The sequence below is a fragment of the Gobio gobio genome, assembly GCF_949357685.1.
Source record: "Gobio gobio genome assembly, chromosome: 18".
Taxonomy (NCBI): Eukaryota; Metazoa; Chordata; class Actinopteri; order Cypriniformes; family Gobionidae; genus Gobio; species Gobio gobio.
In genome coordinates this window covers 20769232-20784990 of record NC_137111.1, presented here as the reverse complement: position 1 = coordinate 20784990, position 15759 = coordinate 20769232, and the positions used below count along the sequence as shown (strand labels likewise).

The 15759-nt window shown below is 41.5% G+C and overlaps 1 protein-coding gene across 1 annotated transcript; it reads left to right on the top strand.

Annotated features, from left to right (window-relative positions):
• Window positions 1-532: 532 nt before the first annotated feature.
• On the top strand, window positions 533-14311 carry LOC307141792 (uncharacterized protein; the record flags this gene model as incomplete). Its single annotated transcript, XM_079842246.1, has 3 exons — window positions 533-586; window positions 13025-13262; window positions 13461-14311. The coding sequence occupies 3 exons, from the start codon at window positions 533-535 to the stop codon at window positions 14264-14266; spliced, it is 1098 nt and encodes a 365-aa protein (XP_079698372.1). The 3' UTR covers window positions 14267-14311.
• Between the last annotated feature and the right edge of the window lie 1448 nt (window positions 14312-15759).

Below are 15759 nucleotides of genomic sequence, written 5' to 3'. Positions count from 1 at the left end.
AAAGGTCTTTTATGATAATTGCGCCTGGTACAGTAGCTCCTTTCTCTCACAGGAATGTGATCAAAGCTAAGAGTGACCCATTACCTGCCATGACTTAGTACGTTTAAAAAGGCCGTTTTTAGATAGGCTTTAATTGAGGGGGACTGAAGAATAACTCTCCAGAGGAAGTCTATTCCAATTAGTGGTAGGAAAGGGCCGCTCGTCTAATGTTTTACTGCTGTCAGTGGATCCTCTGAAGCCACTGATGTTCACCTCGAAATGTCCTTACCATAGTAGTGGATCTATCATGTTTAGACATGGCAGAAAATAACAAATCTCTCATCTTTAATGAAATCTAAAATAATTATATGTTTAACATTTCAAAGGACCTAGTCATTCAAAAGCTACGTGGGAGCTAAAAAGCACACGAACATGCCAGTTAGCATTGATCATATTTTGTATCCCAAGAGCTGATAAAGCAAAAAAGGGCCTTTTTTTTTCTCTCCAGCAAGTGCATCGTAAATGAGAGTAGCTTTCCAAGAGAAGGTCTAAGATGATCTCTATACTGCGTAAACCTCTTTCTGTCAGCTTGAGGAACATCAGCCCTGTACCATGAGGGTTTTTTTTAAGAAGAAATGAACAGTAACCCACATGATACTTGCAGAAGCACATGGTTTGCCAAGAAAGGCAAATAAATACCCCTCGCGTAGAGCGCGAGAGTGAGTGACTGTCTGAGAAAAATTATACCAGCTTATTACATGCCTCATTTTAAGCCATGATATCCTGCTCTCTGTCATCCATATCAGTTGGCAATTATGAGACATTTTCAGAGACTTCCACCCTCTTTGAGATCATTTAGGGTACTGATGCGGACAAACTTAAAAGACCGGCTCTGACTTGAGCAATTTGGCCAGAGCATTAGCGTTGGTCTGGAGTTAATGCCCTTCAATCTCAAATAGTTTTAACGAAAGGTCTCGCCTCGGGGTATTTTGCAATGAATCGCTCAATAATGTGGACCTGCCTGCGGTATTTCTCCCTCCATGTGATTGACCGATGCTAGGCAACAAAACAGAGCGTGCATTTGGCGATTGCTGTCACGATTAATGGACCTACAGCAGATGAAGCCTTTATCAATATTTGCTTGACTTTAAATCTTTTTAATGCAGAAATCTTTTGATCTGCCGCTGAAGGTCTCTGGGGCACTTTGGCGATTAAGTAGCTTGTAGAAAAATCCCCTTGCGTCTGCTAAGTCCTGCACTCCATAATAGGACAAATATCTCAGAGTGAGGCCTGTGACTGAAAGAATGGAGACTTATCAGGAAACCAGAGGTTGTGATCTCCGATTAATGAGGATGAATGCAGGGAGACTACAGAACGTCTACCTTCTCCCTCCCCTGACATTCCAGGCAGGTTTACCAGCGCTGATGATGGAAAATTACCCCTCTGAGACTGAGCCATTCATTAATTTGAGATGCTTGTTTGGACTGATATAAGGCTTTCACGCAGTCCGTGATTGCTGCTGGGAGGCAAACTCTCACCTCATTAGCCGTTAACTCCAGATCCCGTTTTGAAATCTGCATTTCAGCCACTAACTTCTCCACATGGTTGACACAGTCTGCTCTTGCTGGTTCTTTAACATTCAAATCGTTCAAAACGGTCAATAGGGACAGGTGATTGCGAGCTCATTCAGCGGTTATTATCGACAGAGAGCGCTATGAAAGACACACTACAGGAAATAGCCAACTCAAAACTCGGAGGATAAAATAAGTCCGCAAACACTTTAAAGGTAGTTATTGCTCATGTTTGTGAAATGCTGACTCTGCTGGATCGCTGCCAGCTGTGCTGATGAACACTATTATGGGATGTATAAATATAGATCTCTGTAAAGGGAAGAACAAAAGAGAGAGAGTGCGAAAAAGATCAGCGTTTTCCTTACGGCCATTCAAAAATACTGCTGTTTAATGTATGAATGGAAAGCGCACCCATTAAAACTACAGAGGAAAGTACTTATGAAATTCATACAAATGCACAACTAAATTTGCACTTATGCACCATGTTCCAACATAATCAACAGCTTCTTTTACACTTAAATAACTTTCATTAGTAACAAACATTATTAGAGATCTACTGTAAATCTTGGCACACAACCACCATTTGTACTACAAACAGAAATGATACCTCAAATTATGAAGTGTGCTATGCGATAAGGACTGTTACCTGATGGACTATAAAATGAGCAAAAAAGGATTAACGCGTAGAAGTGTTACTTATACACTCATATAATTAAAATGCTAAAAAAGGATTTTACACTCAGATATATCAATATTATAGTCACAATTTCCCTGTCATACACATTTAATAAATTACAAATTTCTTAAGCTTTCTAATTATAGCACTGAAACACACACAAATGTACAACAAAAACATACATGCATTAAATGCCCACAAGAAAATAAGACAGACGTTACTACATAAAACTCTCAGATTTATAAGCCTCATAAGTCATGTTAATGAGATACAGATTGAGCAGATTGAAACCATGATGAATAATTCAATGCTAGTTATGCAAATAAATTAATGATCATTTTCCTTTATTGTCATCTGATTTATGCCCTGTCTGCATACCACGTTACTCAACGCCCCATCCATATAGATGTGCGAGAATTCAACCTCTTTGCTTTGCCTGACATCAACATGCAGTCACGTGAAGCAAGCGCATCTGAAGTTCATTTCATACAGGAGCTCGACTAAGAGCATTCCTCTTGACCGCTACATTTGCTGTGAGAAGTAACAATGTGCCAATTTATTATATATTTTTTGGCTCACACTAAAGTAATGAGTTTTGTCACAAAATCAAAAAGATATGGTCCCACTTTATATTAGGTGGCCAAAAACGTATCAAAAAATAAGTACAATGTACTTAATGTATTCACATTGTATTGCAAAACACTTTTGCTGATATTGAGGTGGGATACGGGTAAAGTTAGGGACAGGTGTGGTGGTATGGGTAGGCTTAAGTGTAGGGTTAGATGTAAGGGAAGTGTCAACAGTGTAATTATAAATGTAACTACAGAAATTAATTACAAATGTAATTACATGCAGGTAATTTTTTAAATGGAAGTACTGTGTAAAAGCATGTATGTACACAATAAGTGCATTGTATCAAATTATTCATTTCAATGTTAGTACATAGTAGTTAAGGCCACGTAATATAAAGTGGGTCCAACTATATTTCTTTCTCCTCTTACAAATATGATGGGCACACAGATGAACTCCCCATTGTGTCACAGTTTCTTTGCATTACCAAAATGTTGCATCAACTATTTGCCCAATCGTTGCATGTGAAGTCATACGTCCAAACCAGCATGACCAACGACTGATATCAAAGAAGAATTTCAAACTCTCTCTCTTTTGTTTCTATCTGAAATAGATTCTATACCCAGTAAGCTGGGAATGCAGAGGAGGAGGAGGAGAGGACAGCAGAAAGAGAGAGCAGAGGTATCATGCAAGTTCCTGGCTAATCTATTTATAGCTGCACCTAGGGCAAAAGACGTTTTTAGAGAGCGACCTAGATAGACATATCGATGAGTTTGTTGGCCTATCTGAAAGTTACAGAATATTTTCCTTGTTAAATAATAAGTAAAAAAACTAAAACAAATTATTTCTAATTTATTACACGGCTGTGTGGAATACTTGATTCTGATTGGTCAAGAATCAAGTGCCATCCAGTGGTGTGTTATTTCTTGATAATAACCGGTAAAAACTGATAACACAGGCTCATCCAGGTAACTGAAGTCAGCGGTATACGCAGATTCACTCTCTCGTTTCATTCAAAGCAGTTGCTGCCATTTTGCGACGATTGTTTTGTACACTGTATGGATTGTAAAATAACAAACTGGTACGATTTTAATCTCAAATCAATATCTCTTATCGCCATAATTATGTATGTGGTAAAATACGGTTTAAATAATGTCCATCTAGTTTGAACTTGCCGCTTGCAAGCAACTGCTTTCTTCACGGAAGCTTTGCGTTTAAAGGCCTAATCAAATATTTCAACTCAAGTCAATATTATTTGTGGAAAGTAGCCGTGTATTAAGTGGGATAATGTACATCCAGCCGGATGTTATCGCAGAATAAACCCCTTCAGAGTGATGCAAGATCCGGATCACTGTCTGTTTTTATTCTGTAATAACAACTGGCTGGATGTGCATTATCCCTTACTTATTATAGTGTGAGACCAATGTGGGGCAGTGGAATGTATAAAACGACAAAATAACAACTGGACTAGGTTTAAAATCTTTGCCCATTATTTATGGCCCAAAATCCTGCTCCCATTTTTACTATGACCAACATTTTGAATCATTTGAATAAGCTTCGTGTAGGAGACCTTAATGTGCATCGGAAAGGAGCACGTCCTGATTTTACTGAGTAAGACGTGTTCCTGCGTCAAAATATTTTGGTGATCATGAAGTAACATCCCTGTCTGAACATTTATTCCTAACCATATTCCTACCCCTACCCCTAAGTTATCCCTAAAATCAGAGGGAAATGATAAGTGAATAACACTGATGTACAAGCACCTAACCCTGATTTTAAGTCTAAACTTGACAAACTATAAACTCGTCCATCAAATCTGATTGGCTGATTGTAATGTTGTTACAGGATTAACAAAGATGTTGATACAGGAACATGTTGCACTTCTGCAGGTTCTGCAGGGATAGGGGAAGATAAATACAATGATTATGCGTCTTTTTGAATTGAATTAAAGGGATAGTTCACCCAAAATTTTTAATTCTGTCATAATGTACTCACCCTTTGAAAGTTGTTTCAAACCTGTATGAATTTCTTTGTTCTGCTGAACACAAAGGATGATATTTGGAAGAATGTTTTGACTTTACGTTATGTAAGAATGTTATGATCTCGGCAGCCATTGACTACCATAGTATAGCCTAAACTTTTGAGGTCACAGAATATCTTCAAATTTGAATTCGGTAAATTTCTTGTCCTGTTACTCCAATTTAATGCTGTGTTCCAGGTAGGTTTTTGAGGCCGTAAGTCACGACTTCAAACCACGACTCACGACTTTGTAGCGTTCCAGGCAAAGTCACGCCAAACTGAGCGCAAGGAATTGTGGTAGCTAGATGTAAACAAAGCTAGGCGGACCATACAGGGCTTATGCTCATTTACAATCCTTTCTATCGCCAAAGGTGCTTACTCATTGCTTATTTGCGGGAAACAGAGGAGAAAAAATGGCGCATAAGGCAAGAGAAGCTGTTATACCTTTTAATTTATGTTATTTGTAAAACACAGTGTACGACTTTCATAAACACCGCATCCGTAGGGGCTGTCATTGTTGCTTCGCGGGCTATGTGACGTAAAAGCTCGTAACTGGGAGTACATCGATCTATTGCGAGTTCACGGGTGGTAATTCGTGCACTGTTTACATTGTTTACATTGTGTCAGAGAGAAGCACCGAACATCAGGGAGAACAACTAGTGTGTGAGTTTCTGTATTCATTTTCCTCACTTGATCTGTAGTTCAACTTTTGTTTAGAACATTGTATGTGTGCTGTAGTTGGCCGTTTGTTGTAGTCTCGTTTGTTATCGTTTGACCTCGTGCGAGCTAACGCGTTTCACTGGGCGTGGCCATAAGCCAGCGTGGTATTTAGAGCGTGCACTGTTTACATTGTGTCAGAGAGAAGCACCGAACATCAGGGAGAACAACTAGTGTGTGAGTTTCTGTATTCATTTTCCTCACTTGATCTGTAGTTCAACTTTTGTTTAGAACATTGTATGTGTGCTGTAGTTGGCCGTTTGTTGTAGTCTCGTTTGTTATCGTTTGACCTCGTGCGAGCTAACGCGTTTCACTGGGAGTGACCAGCTGTATTCACTAACGACACTTACCGTGAGTATAAATTGAGCAGTACTCCGCGGCAGCGGAAGCGGCAGCCCTCGTGTGAAGCCCTCCTCGTGTGAAGACCGAAGAGTGTAAAGACATCGACTCTACTCTGTGCGACTCCACTCGAGCAAGGACACCGACAAGGCACTTAAGTATAGCTTTCCTTCCACTTTGTCCACTTTTGTGTTTTGCTTGTTTTCATCTGTTTATTTGTCTGACCTGTTTTCATAATGTGCTTCCAAATCTCTACTATTACCACACACACCCGTAAATCACGCTCAGGACATTCTAGACGCCGTAATCCCAATAATCTGCGTAGTGTACCTATTTCCTCTGCTACATTAATGTCCATTCCAATTGGTCTCTGGAATTGCCAGTCTGCTGTAAACAAAGCAGACTTTATTTCATCTCTTTCCACTCATTCACATCTCAGTCTCATGGCTCTAACTGAGACATGGATCAAACCAGAAGACACTGCCACTCCTGCAGCTCTCTCAAATAATTTCTCTTTTTCACACACCTCTCGCACGATTGGGAGGGGCGGAGGTACTGGTCTGCTCATTTCAAAGGATTGGAAATTTGAGCCCATCCCTTCTCTATCTGGCAACTGCTCATTTGAATCACACTCAATCACGATCACTCACCCTGCTAAAATCCATGTTGTAGTTATTTATCGCCCTCCAGGTCAACTGGGGAACTTCTTGGAGGAGTTGGATATGTTACTCTCTCACTTTCCCGAGGATGGCACTCCTCTGGTACTGCTCGGTGACTTCAACATTCACCTTGATAAACCACAGGCTGCAGACTTCACCACTCTTCTGACCTCATTTGACCTTAAGCGAGTATCTACTGCAGCTACTCACAAATCAGGTAATCATCTGGACCTTATCTACACGCGCTACTGCTCCACCGACGACCCTTTAGTTACTCCATTGCACACCTCTGATCACTTTCTCATCACTCTTAACCTCCTACTGACTCCTGACACAACACACACTCCTCCCCAGATCACCTTTCGGCGTAATCTACGCTCACTCTCTCCCTCCCGTCTATCCACTATGGTTTCATCCTCACTCCCTCCACCTGCTCAGTTCTCAGCACTGGACACTAACAGTGCTACTGACACTCTTTGCTCCACTCTAACATCTTGCTTGGACAACCTCTGTCCCGTTTCAACCAGGCCAGCCCGCACCACTCCCTCTGCCCCCTGGCTGTCTGATGTTCTCCGCGAACATCGTTCTGGGCTCCGGGCGGCAGAGAGGAAGTGGCGAAAAACTAAAAACACTACTGACCTGACCCTGTATCAGTCTCTCCTTGCTTCTTTCTCTGCTAATGTCTCCACTGCTAAATCTACATACTACCACAACAAAATCAACAACTGCTCTGACTCTCGTGCACTTTTCAGAACATTCTCTTCACTCCTTTGTCCTCCTCCCCCCCCTCCTTCATCAACTCTTACAGCTGGCGACTTTGCATCATTTTTCACAAGGCAAGGCAAGGCAAGGCAAGGCAAGGCAAGTTTATTTGTATAGCACATTTCATACACAGTGGCAATTCAAAGTGCTTTACACAGAAATGAAATAAAAATATTACAGTTATAATAGGAATTTAAAGAAATAAAAATAAAGAAAATATTGAAAGATAAAAATAAAGAGTATAATTAAAAATACAAATAAAAACAGGGTTAAATTTAAGCATATAAATTAAAATGCAAGCAGTTCGGACAAAGCACGTACAGTGGCATAGCTCATTCAGTAAATGCACAGCTAAACAGATGTGTTTTGAGTCTGGATTTGAAAGTGGCTACTGTTGGAGCACATCTGATCTGTTCAGGAAGCTGGTTCCAGCTACGGCTGGCATAATAGCTAAAAGCAGACTCTCCTTGCTTTGAGTGAACCCTTGGTATTTCTAATTGACTTGATCCTGATGATCTGAGTGATCTGTTGGGTTTGTATTTAATCAGCATATCTGCAATGTATTGAGGTCCTAGGTCATTGAGTGATTTATATACAAGTAATAGCACTTTAAAATCGATCCTAAATGTAACTGGAAGCCAGTGTAAAGATCTGAGGACTGGTGTGATATGGTCATATTTTCTGGTTCGGCTCAGGATCCTGGCAGCAGCGTTCTGTATGAGCTGCAGCTTTCTAATGGTCTTTTTGGGAAGGCCAGTGAGAAGACCATTACAATAGTCCACCCTACTGGTAATAAAAGCATGAACGAGTTTCTCTAAGTCTTGCCTGGAAACAAAGCATCTAATTCTTGATATATTTTTGAGATGATAGTAAGCGGATTTAGTTATTGCTTTGACATGACTATTGAAACTCAGGTCTGACTCCAAAATCACACCAAGATTCCTGACTTGATTTTTTGATTTCAGGCCTTTAGCCTCAAGATATGCATTCACCTTCAGAATTTCATCTTTGTTTCCAAATGTAGTAATTTCAGTTTTGTCTTTGTTTAACTGAAGAAAGTTTTGGCACATCCAACTGTTAACTTCATCAATGCATTTACATAGAGAGTCAATGGGGCTGTAGTCATTAGGTGATAGGGCTAAGTAGATCTGGGTGTCGTCAGCATAGCTGTGGTAAGCCATTTTGTTATTTTTCATTATTTGGCTGAGTGGCAGCATGTACAGGTTGAATAGGAGTGGTGCAAGAATTGACCCTTGTGGGACTCCGCATGTCATGGATGTCCACTCAGACTTATGGTCACCTATACTCACATAATAACCTCTCCCTTCTAAGTATGACCTGAACCATTTGAGGACCATTCCAGAAAGCCCAATCCAATTTTCTAGCCTGTCAAGAAGTATTTTGTGGTCAACAGTGTCGAATGCAGCACTGAGGTCCAGTAGTACCAGAATTGATGTTTTGCCTGTATCTGTATTGAGGCGAATATCATTTATAATCTTTATGAGCGCCGTCTCTGTGCTGTGATGCGGTCGGAAACCAGATTGAAAATTGTCAAAGTATCCGTTTGAGCTTAAGAATTTGTTCAGCTGACTGAAAACAACTTTTTCAATGATCTTGCCTATGAAGGGGAGATTTGAGATTGGTCTGTAGTTGCTCAATATGGAGTTATCCAGATTTCTCTTTTTCAGGAGAGGCTTAACTACTGCGGTTTTAAGGGAGTTTGGAAAAGTCCCAGAAAGAAGTGAGGCGTTTACCACTTCTAGGAGATCTGCTTCTAAACAGTTAAACACACTTTTGAAAAAAGAAGTGGGGAGTGTGTCAAGGGCGCAGGTTGATGTTTTAAGGTGCTGTACCGTTTCTTCTAAAATTTTACCATCAATTGCTTCGAAATCAGTCATAGTAACTTTCTGAGGCTGTGGTCTGATCTGATTCACCTCAGAGCAACTAAATGATGTGCTGATCGCATTTCTGATATTAATGATTTTCTCGGAGAAGAAGGAAGCAAACTCACTGCATTTGCTGTCTGAGAGCATTTCACTGGGAATGTGACTCGGGGGGTTTGTTAGTCTCTCTACAGTAGCAAAAAGAGTGCGCGTGTTGTTTATGTTTCTGTTTATAATATTTGAAAAGAAGGTCTGTCTAGCTTTGCCTAGTTCCACATTGAAAGCACGAAGACTGTCTTTATAGATCTTATAATGGACTACAAGTTTTGTCTTTCGCCACATGCGTTCCGATTTCCTGCATTGTCTTTTCATTAATTGCACTTCTGTTGAGTTTCTCCAAGGTGCTTTTTGTTTGCCACTCTTTTTCCTGGCTTTTACAGGAGCAATATCATCAATTACACCCTTAACTTTTGAGTTAAAAGAGTCAAGGAGAAAATCAACAGAGTCTGCAGATATGCTTGGTGTTAGAGATATAGCCTTCATAAACAGCACACTAGTGTTCTCATTTAAGCATCTCTTTTTGATAGAGACAGATCTGGTTTCAATGGCAGGAGAGATTGATATATCAAAGAAAATACAGAAATGATCAGACAGTGCCACATCCTTAATAACTATCGATGAAATGTTTAGCCCCTTACTGATAAGTAAATCTAGAGTGTGTCCACGATCATGTGTGGGTCCGTGAACATGTTGTGTCAAATCAAAAGTGTTAAGAACAGTCATGAGATCTTTTGTTGTACTGGATTCAGCATTGTCAATGTGAATGTTAAAATCCCCAGCAATAGCAAAACAGTCATACTCAGATGAGATTGCTGATAACAGCTCTGTAAAGTCTTCAATAAAGGCCGGAGAATATTTCGGAGGCCTATAAATAATGATAAGCAGGATGCGTGGAGCACCTTTTAGCACAATGCCCAGATATTCTAGAGACAAATAGTCACCAAACGATACTTGCTTACATTGATAGACATCTTTAAATAGTGCTGCGACCCCCCCGCCCCTTCTGACTGGTCTGCAGACACTCATAAAAGTAAAGTTAGGAGGGGCTGTTTCATTGAGGACTGTTGCACTGTAGCTGTCTTCTAGCCACGTTTCATTTAGCAGCAAAAAATCTAGGTTGTTTGTGGATATTAAGTCGTTGACTAGAAATGATTTGTTTTTAAGTGAACGGATGTTTAAGAGTGCTAACTTAACAGTATTAATTTTAATTTTTTCCCCCATAGTAATCTTAGTTTGACAATTAACAGGCAGCAGATTAGATGGGTTTGCCATACGGCCTGAGAAAGCCTTGGACTTTCTATCACGTAACAGAACAGAAATAGAGAAAGATAGAGGCACACTGGATTCACGCATGTTTTGTAAACATTTGATAAGATTGCTGTTGACGTTGCGAGGACCCAGAACACGTCACTGAGAGCTGGTATCAGTTGTTTTTGGTGCAGATGGAGGAGGGTGTGTGCCCTGGCGTTGTGACCGAAGAAATCTCACAGGAGGAGGGGCAGAGCGAGCTGGGCCCACAGTCTTTGGTGGTTGTGGGGCTCGACGCTCTTTGGTTGATATCTGGGGGCTCGCAGTGATCGAGTATGATTGTCTGTTTCCAGTATAAACAAAATCCATTTTCTCTGTGAAGCTCAGAGGCGGGGATGCTGTAGAGCGGGATAACATGTCTGGTGAGGGGGGCTGTTTCTCTGGTGTTACCGGAAACTGCAATATGTTATCGTCCAGTTCAAGGATTGACATTTCTTCCAGCCTATTGCTTATATTACATATAAGTTTTAAAAGTTCACCAGTGTCACTCCTGATGGTCCCCATTTTTACCAGTGCCTCCACAGACTCCACAGTATGGGCTGAGATGTTACTGTTTAGTGGCTCGATCTGTGTCACTTCGAGCTGTTCTAATCCGTCACAGTGTGTCTGTGGTGAGCTCTGAGGGCGGGGCTCAGCTGGGAGTGTGTCCATGAGAAGTGGTTGTTGTGGCTGCGTGGTGTTATCATTGTCCTTGTGGGGTGTATCAACCGCATGTCCATTCAGATGCTGAAATGAAGTCCTGTGATCGTACTTTACTGGTGTGTGTGTGCTTTCCAGGTTGAGTAGGTTAGCACACACAGCTGAAGGATGATGAAGGGAAAAATAAATATTGTCCTTTAGCACTCTTGCACCGAGTTTGTTTGGGTGGAGGCCATTTGATGTAAACAGTTGTCTCTGACTCCAGAAGAGATTAAAGTTGTCGATAAAGTTCACTCCCTTCATGTTGCAGGTTTTTTGCAGCCATGTATTAAGCCCAAGTAGCCGTGAGAACCTATTTGTTCCTCTTGCTGGAAGTGGTCCACTGATGAACGGCTGAACTTTCAGTTTTCTAAGTGTTTCAAAAAGTTCATTAAAATCCCTCTTTAGAAGTTCTGACTCCTCTCTCTGAATATCGTTCTTTCCCACATGAATGATAAGTCGATTTGCAGTCTTATGTTTCATCAGAATGTTCTTAAGTTCCCTGTTTACATCAGAGACTGTTGCTTGTGGAAGGCAGCATGTAGTTGTATCCCTGCTGCTAATGTTTCTGATTGTTGAGTCCCCCACTATGAGAGTCCTGGGCTCGGCTGCGCTCTGAGCTGAGGGCCGCTGTCTGCTTGACCTTGAGCGCCTGTTAGCAGTGTTAGCTGCGGGCTGATTCAATCTGTGTTCGGTCATATTCATCACATTTGGGGATTCCTCACCCACATTCATTAGCACTTCAAATCTGTTTTCAAGATGTATATTTGGTGGTAGAAAACTAGTGTTTGCAATCCTTGTGTCTGGGGTAGAGCATGCTACTGCGGCAATATGTGATGCTCGTGACAATCTGATGTCTCGAGTGCCTTTGGGTCTTGCTCCCTGTTTGTTCCATTGATTAGTGTGTTGATCAGTTACTTGTTTCTCTACATGTTGAGTAGCACTACATTTATGGGACTCACCGGCAGTGTGCAGAGGGCGATCATGATGAAGCTCTGCTGTGTGATTCGTCTGGTTGGATGGTTCCGCAAATAACTTTGTTTCAAGAACTGCAATCCTTTGTAAAAGTCTGTGGCAGTTTGTGCAGCAAGTAGATTCTAGAAGAGGCATTTTCTTATCCTTTTGAATGTAGGCAGCTGTGTTTTCCCTTCTCCGGAATGTAAGCTGAAGGCAGTGGGAGGCTGGTCGGTTGAAATATTCCGCTTTTTGTTTAGGAATTCAGTCACCAGAGTTTCTAATTTTATCATTGGAGTCAAGCTTTGTCAATGTGCTGATTTGCTGAAGTTGTAAAATATAGAAGCGATAGAGCAAAGCGCGGAGCAGTAAGCAAGAGCGTCCGAACAGTAGCGAAGCAGGAAGTAGTAAACAAATAAATAACAAATAAAAATAACAAATAAAATCTCCTCCATCAGCAGCCAATTCTCCGCACCACAAACCGACACGCACATCTCAACAACCATCACACATACGCTCCCCTCTTTTTCTCTGCTCTCTGAAGCTGACATCTCCAAACTCATCCTTTCCAACCACCCCACTACCTGTCCACTTGACCCTATCCCCACTCACCTCCTTCAGGCCATCTCTTCTTCTGTTACTCCTGCACTCACTCACATTGTCAACACCTCTCTTCACACCGGGACTTTCCCCACAGCATTTAAGCAGGCTCGGGTAACCCCACTGCTTAAGAAACCCTCTCTGAACCCAGCACTTTTAGAAAACTACAGACCGGTATCCCTTCTGCCTTTCATTGCAAAGACACTCGAGCGAGTTGTTTTTAACCAGCTCTCTACGTTTCTTGAACAGAACAACCTCCTGGATATCAACCAATCTGGCTTCAAAAGTGGCCACTCAACTGAGACTGCCCTGCTCTCGGTTACTGAAGCACTGAGACAGGCAAGAGCGGCTTCCAAATCCACAGTACTTATCTTACTGGATTTGTCTGCTGCTTTTGACACAGTTAACCACCAGATACTCCTGTCAACTCTCATGGAGATGGGCATCTCAGGAACTGCTCTCCAGTGGCTCAAGTCTTACCTCTCAGGTAGGTCCTTCAGAGTGTCATGGAGAGGTGAAGTGTCTAAGTCACATCATCTAGCCACTGGAGTTCCCCAGGGCTCAGTGCTTGGACCACTTCTCTTCTCCATCTACATGTCATCACTGGGAACTGTCATTCAGAAACATGGCTTTTCCTATCATTGCTATGCTGACGACACTCAACTCTACTTCTCATTTCAACCAGATGATCCCACGGTTGGTGGTCGTATCGCTGCCTGCCTAACAGACATTTCTGCCTGGATGAAGGAACATCACCTGCAACTCAACCTTCCAAAGACAGAACTGCTTGTGGTCTCAGCCAACCCAGCACTTCATCATAATCTCTCCATTCAGCTAGGATCATCAACCATAACTCCGTCCAGGACAGCCAGGAATCTTGGAGTTGTGATTGATGATCAGCTAAAATTCACTGACCACATTACTGCAACATCCCGGTCCTGCAGATTTGCGTTATACAATATTAGGAGGATCAGACCCTTCCTATCAGAGCAGGCCACACAACTCCTGGTCCAAGCTCTTGTTCTCTCCAGACTGGACTATTGTAATGCTCTTCTAGCGGGCCTTTCGGCATGCACTATCAAACCCTTGCAACTGATCCAGAATGCAGCGGCAAGGGTGGTCTTTAACGAGCCGAAGAGAGCGCACGTCACGCCTCTCTTCATCAGTCTCCACTGGCTGCCAATAGCTGCTCGCATCAAATTCAAGTCACTGGTGCTCGCCTTCAAAGCAACCACTGGCTCTGCACCAATATACCTAAACTCGCTTGTTCAGACTTACACACCCTCCAGGAGCTTACGGTCTGCCAGTGAACGACGCCTTGTAGTGCCATACCAAAGAGGCATGAAATCACTCTCACGGACCTTTTCCTGGACTGCCCCCACCTGGTGGAATAACCTGCCTATCTCAATTCGAGCCGCCGAGTCTGTAGCCATTTTCAAAAAACGGCTAAAGACACGTCTTTTCCAGCAGCACCTAACCAATCAAGAATAGCACTTAACATTCCATTCGATTCATTTTCTGTCTGTCTAATTTATTTAAAAAAAAAAAAAAAAAAAAGTTGTGTGTTCTGTGTTAGATTAACTGAGACTTGTTACAGCACTTGCATACTGTAGCCCTTGACCGTTCTAGTTGCTTCTATTGCTCTCATTTGTAAGTCGCTTTGGATAAAAGCGTCTGCTAAATGACTAAATGTAAAATGTAATGTAAAATGTAATTCACAGGTTTGACTGCCGTTCCAGTGCACTTTAACAGGTAGAAGTTTGGAAAAACACAGGTTACGGGTTGCCTGGAACGCGGCCTAACTTCTTGTAGTACACTGTCAATTTAAGAAAAATTTACACTCAATTGAAAAAGAGCCGTTTCATAAATTCTGATTTTTTTTTTTACACCTGACAGATAAACAAGACAAGAACAGATGAAAAGAAAGAAGCAGGTTCAGAGCAAAAAACAACAACATCATATAAAGTCTAATAAATGACGACTGAAACAAATGCGCATTTCTTTTATCTAGAATTTGGCTACTTTGTATCAGTCCAATCTGCCATTCTGTGAAAACGATCCGAGCCAGTTGTCCATCAAAAGACTGTGTGCATTCCAAAGACTAAATGGATTTCTGAGTCCAACTTGAGATGATAGATTTATCCCGCCATTTTTGAGTTAGGACTATAGCAGCTTCCTTGAGTTTTATCTTCTATAAAAAATGGCCTCAATTCCACCCTGTCTGGACAATCGGAGAGTGATTACTCAGCTGGTGTACCTCTCGGGCACTTGAGGAAAATTCCTATGGATGCCCAGGCAAACCTTTAAAGCTGTCAGTAGCATTTGCCTTCCGCATTGTAAATTCATTGATTTCTGTAAAGTGCATGTTTGGAAAATTAACTGCACTCTTCCCCAAGGGCACTGACTTAAACACACTTTGTCTTTCTCAGTAGTGGCTGAAGAAATTAGTGCTGATGGTATCTTAGAGCAAACATTCACGCAGTCATATCCATACACATGTCTGCGCCCTCAAGAGATCCAAATGCAGTTTCTCAGTTTACTACATTTTTCATTCTGCGGAGAGGTTTAATTCCATTGTGTTGTGCCCCCCAGGACTAGCATAAAGCCTAGCTTAAATGTCAAAATCACTCTCAACATTTGCCAGAAACACATTTACCTTTATTTTCGCCCTGTAACTGGCCTATTGATTTTTTGCTGTTCGCTTTGAATAGCGGCAGTCTTATATACTCTTCTAGCAGTGCAACATTTAAAATATCAACTGTACGACAGAAACTCACCTGTAACTCAGAGAATGACATCTAATTCTCACTCTTTAACACTGTGAAATGTGGCATTTAGAAAAAAAAAACACTTTGAAAACGGCCACGAGCCAGCAGTTCATTTCAAATCAATTCAGAAAGAAAGCGAAAAGTCATGCTTTAGGGAAATTTAAGCGCATTCATGGGTTTTCTTCTTCTAAAATAACTTGCTTAGACTTTGCTTCA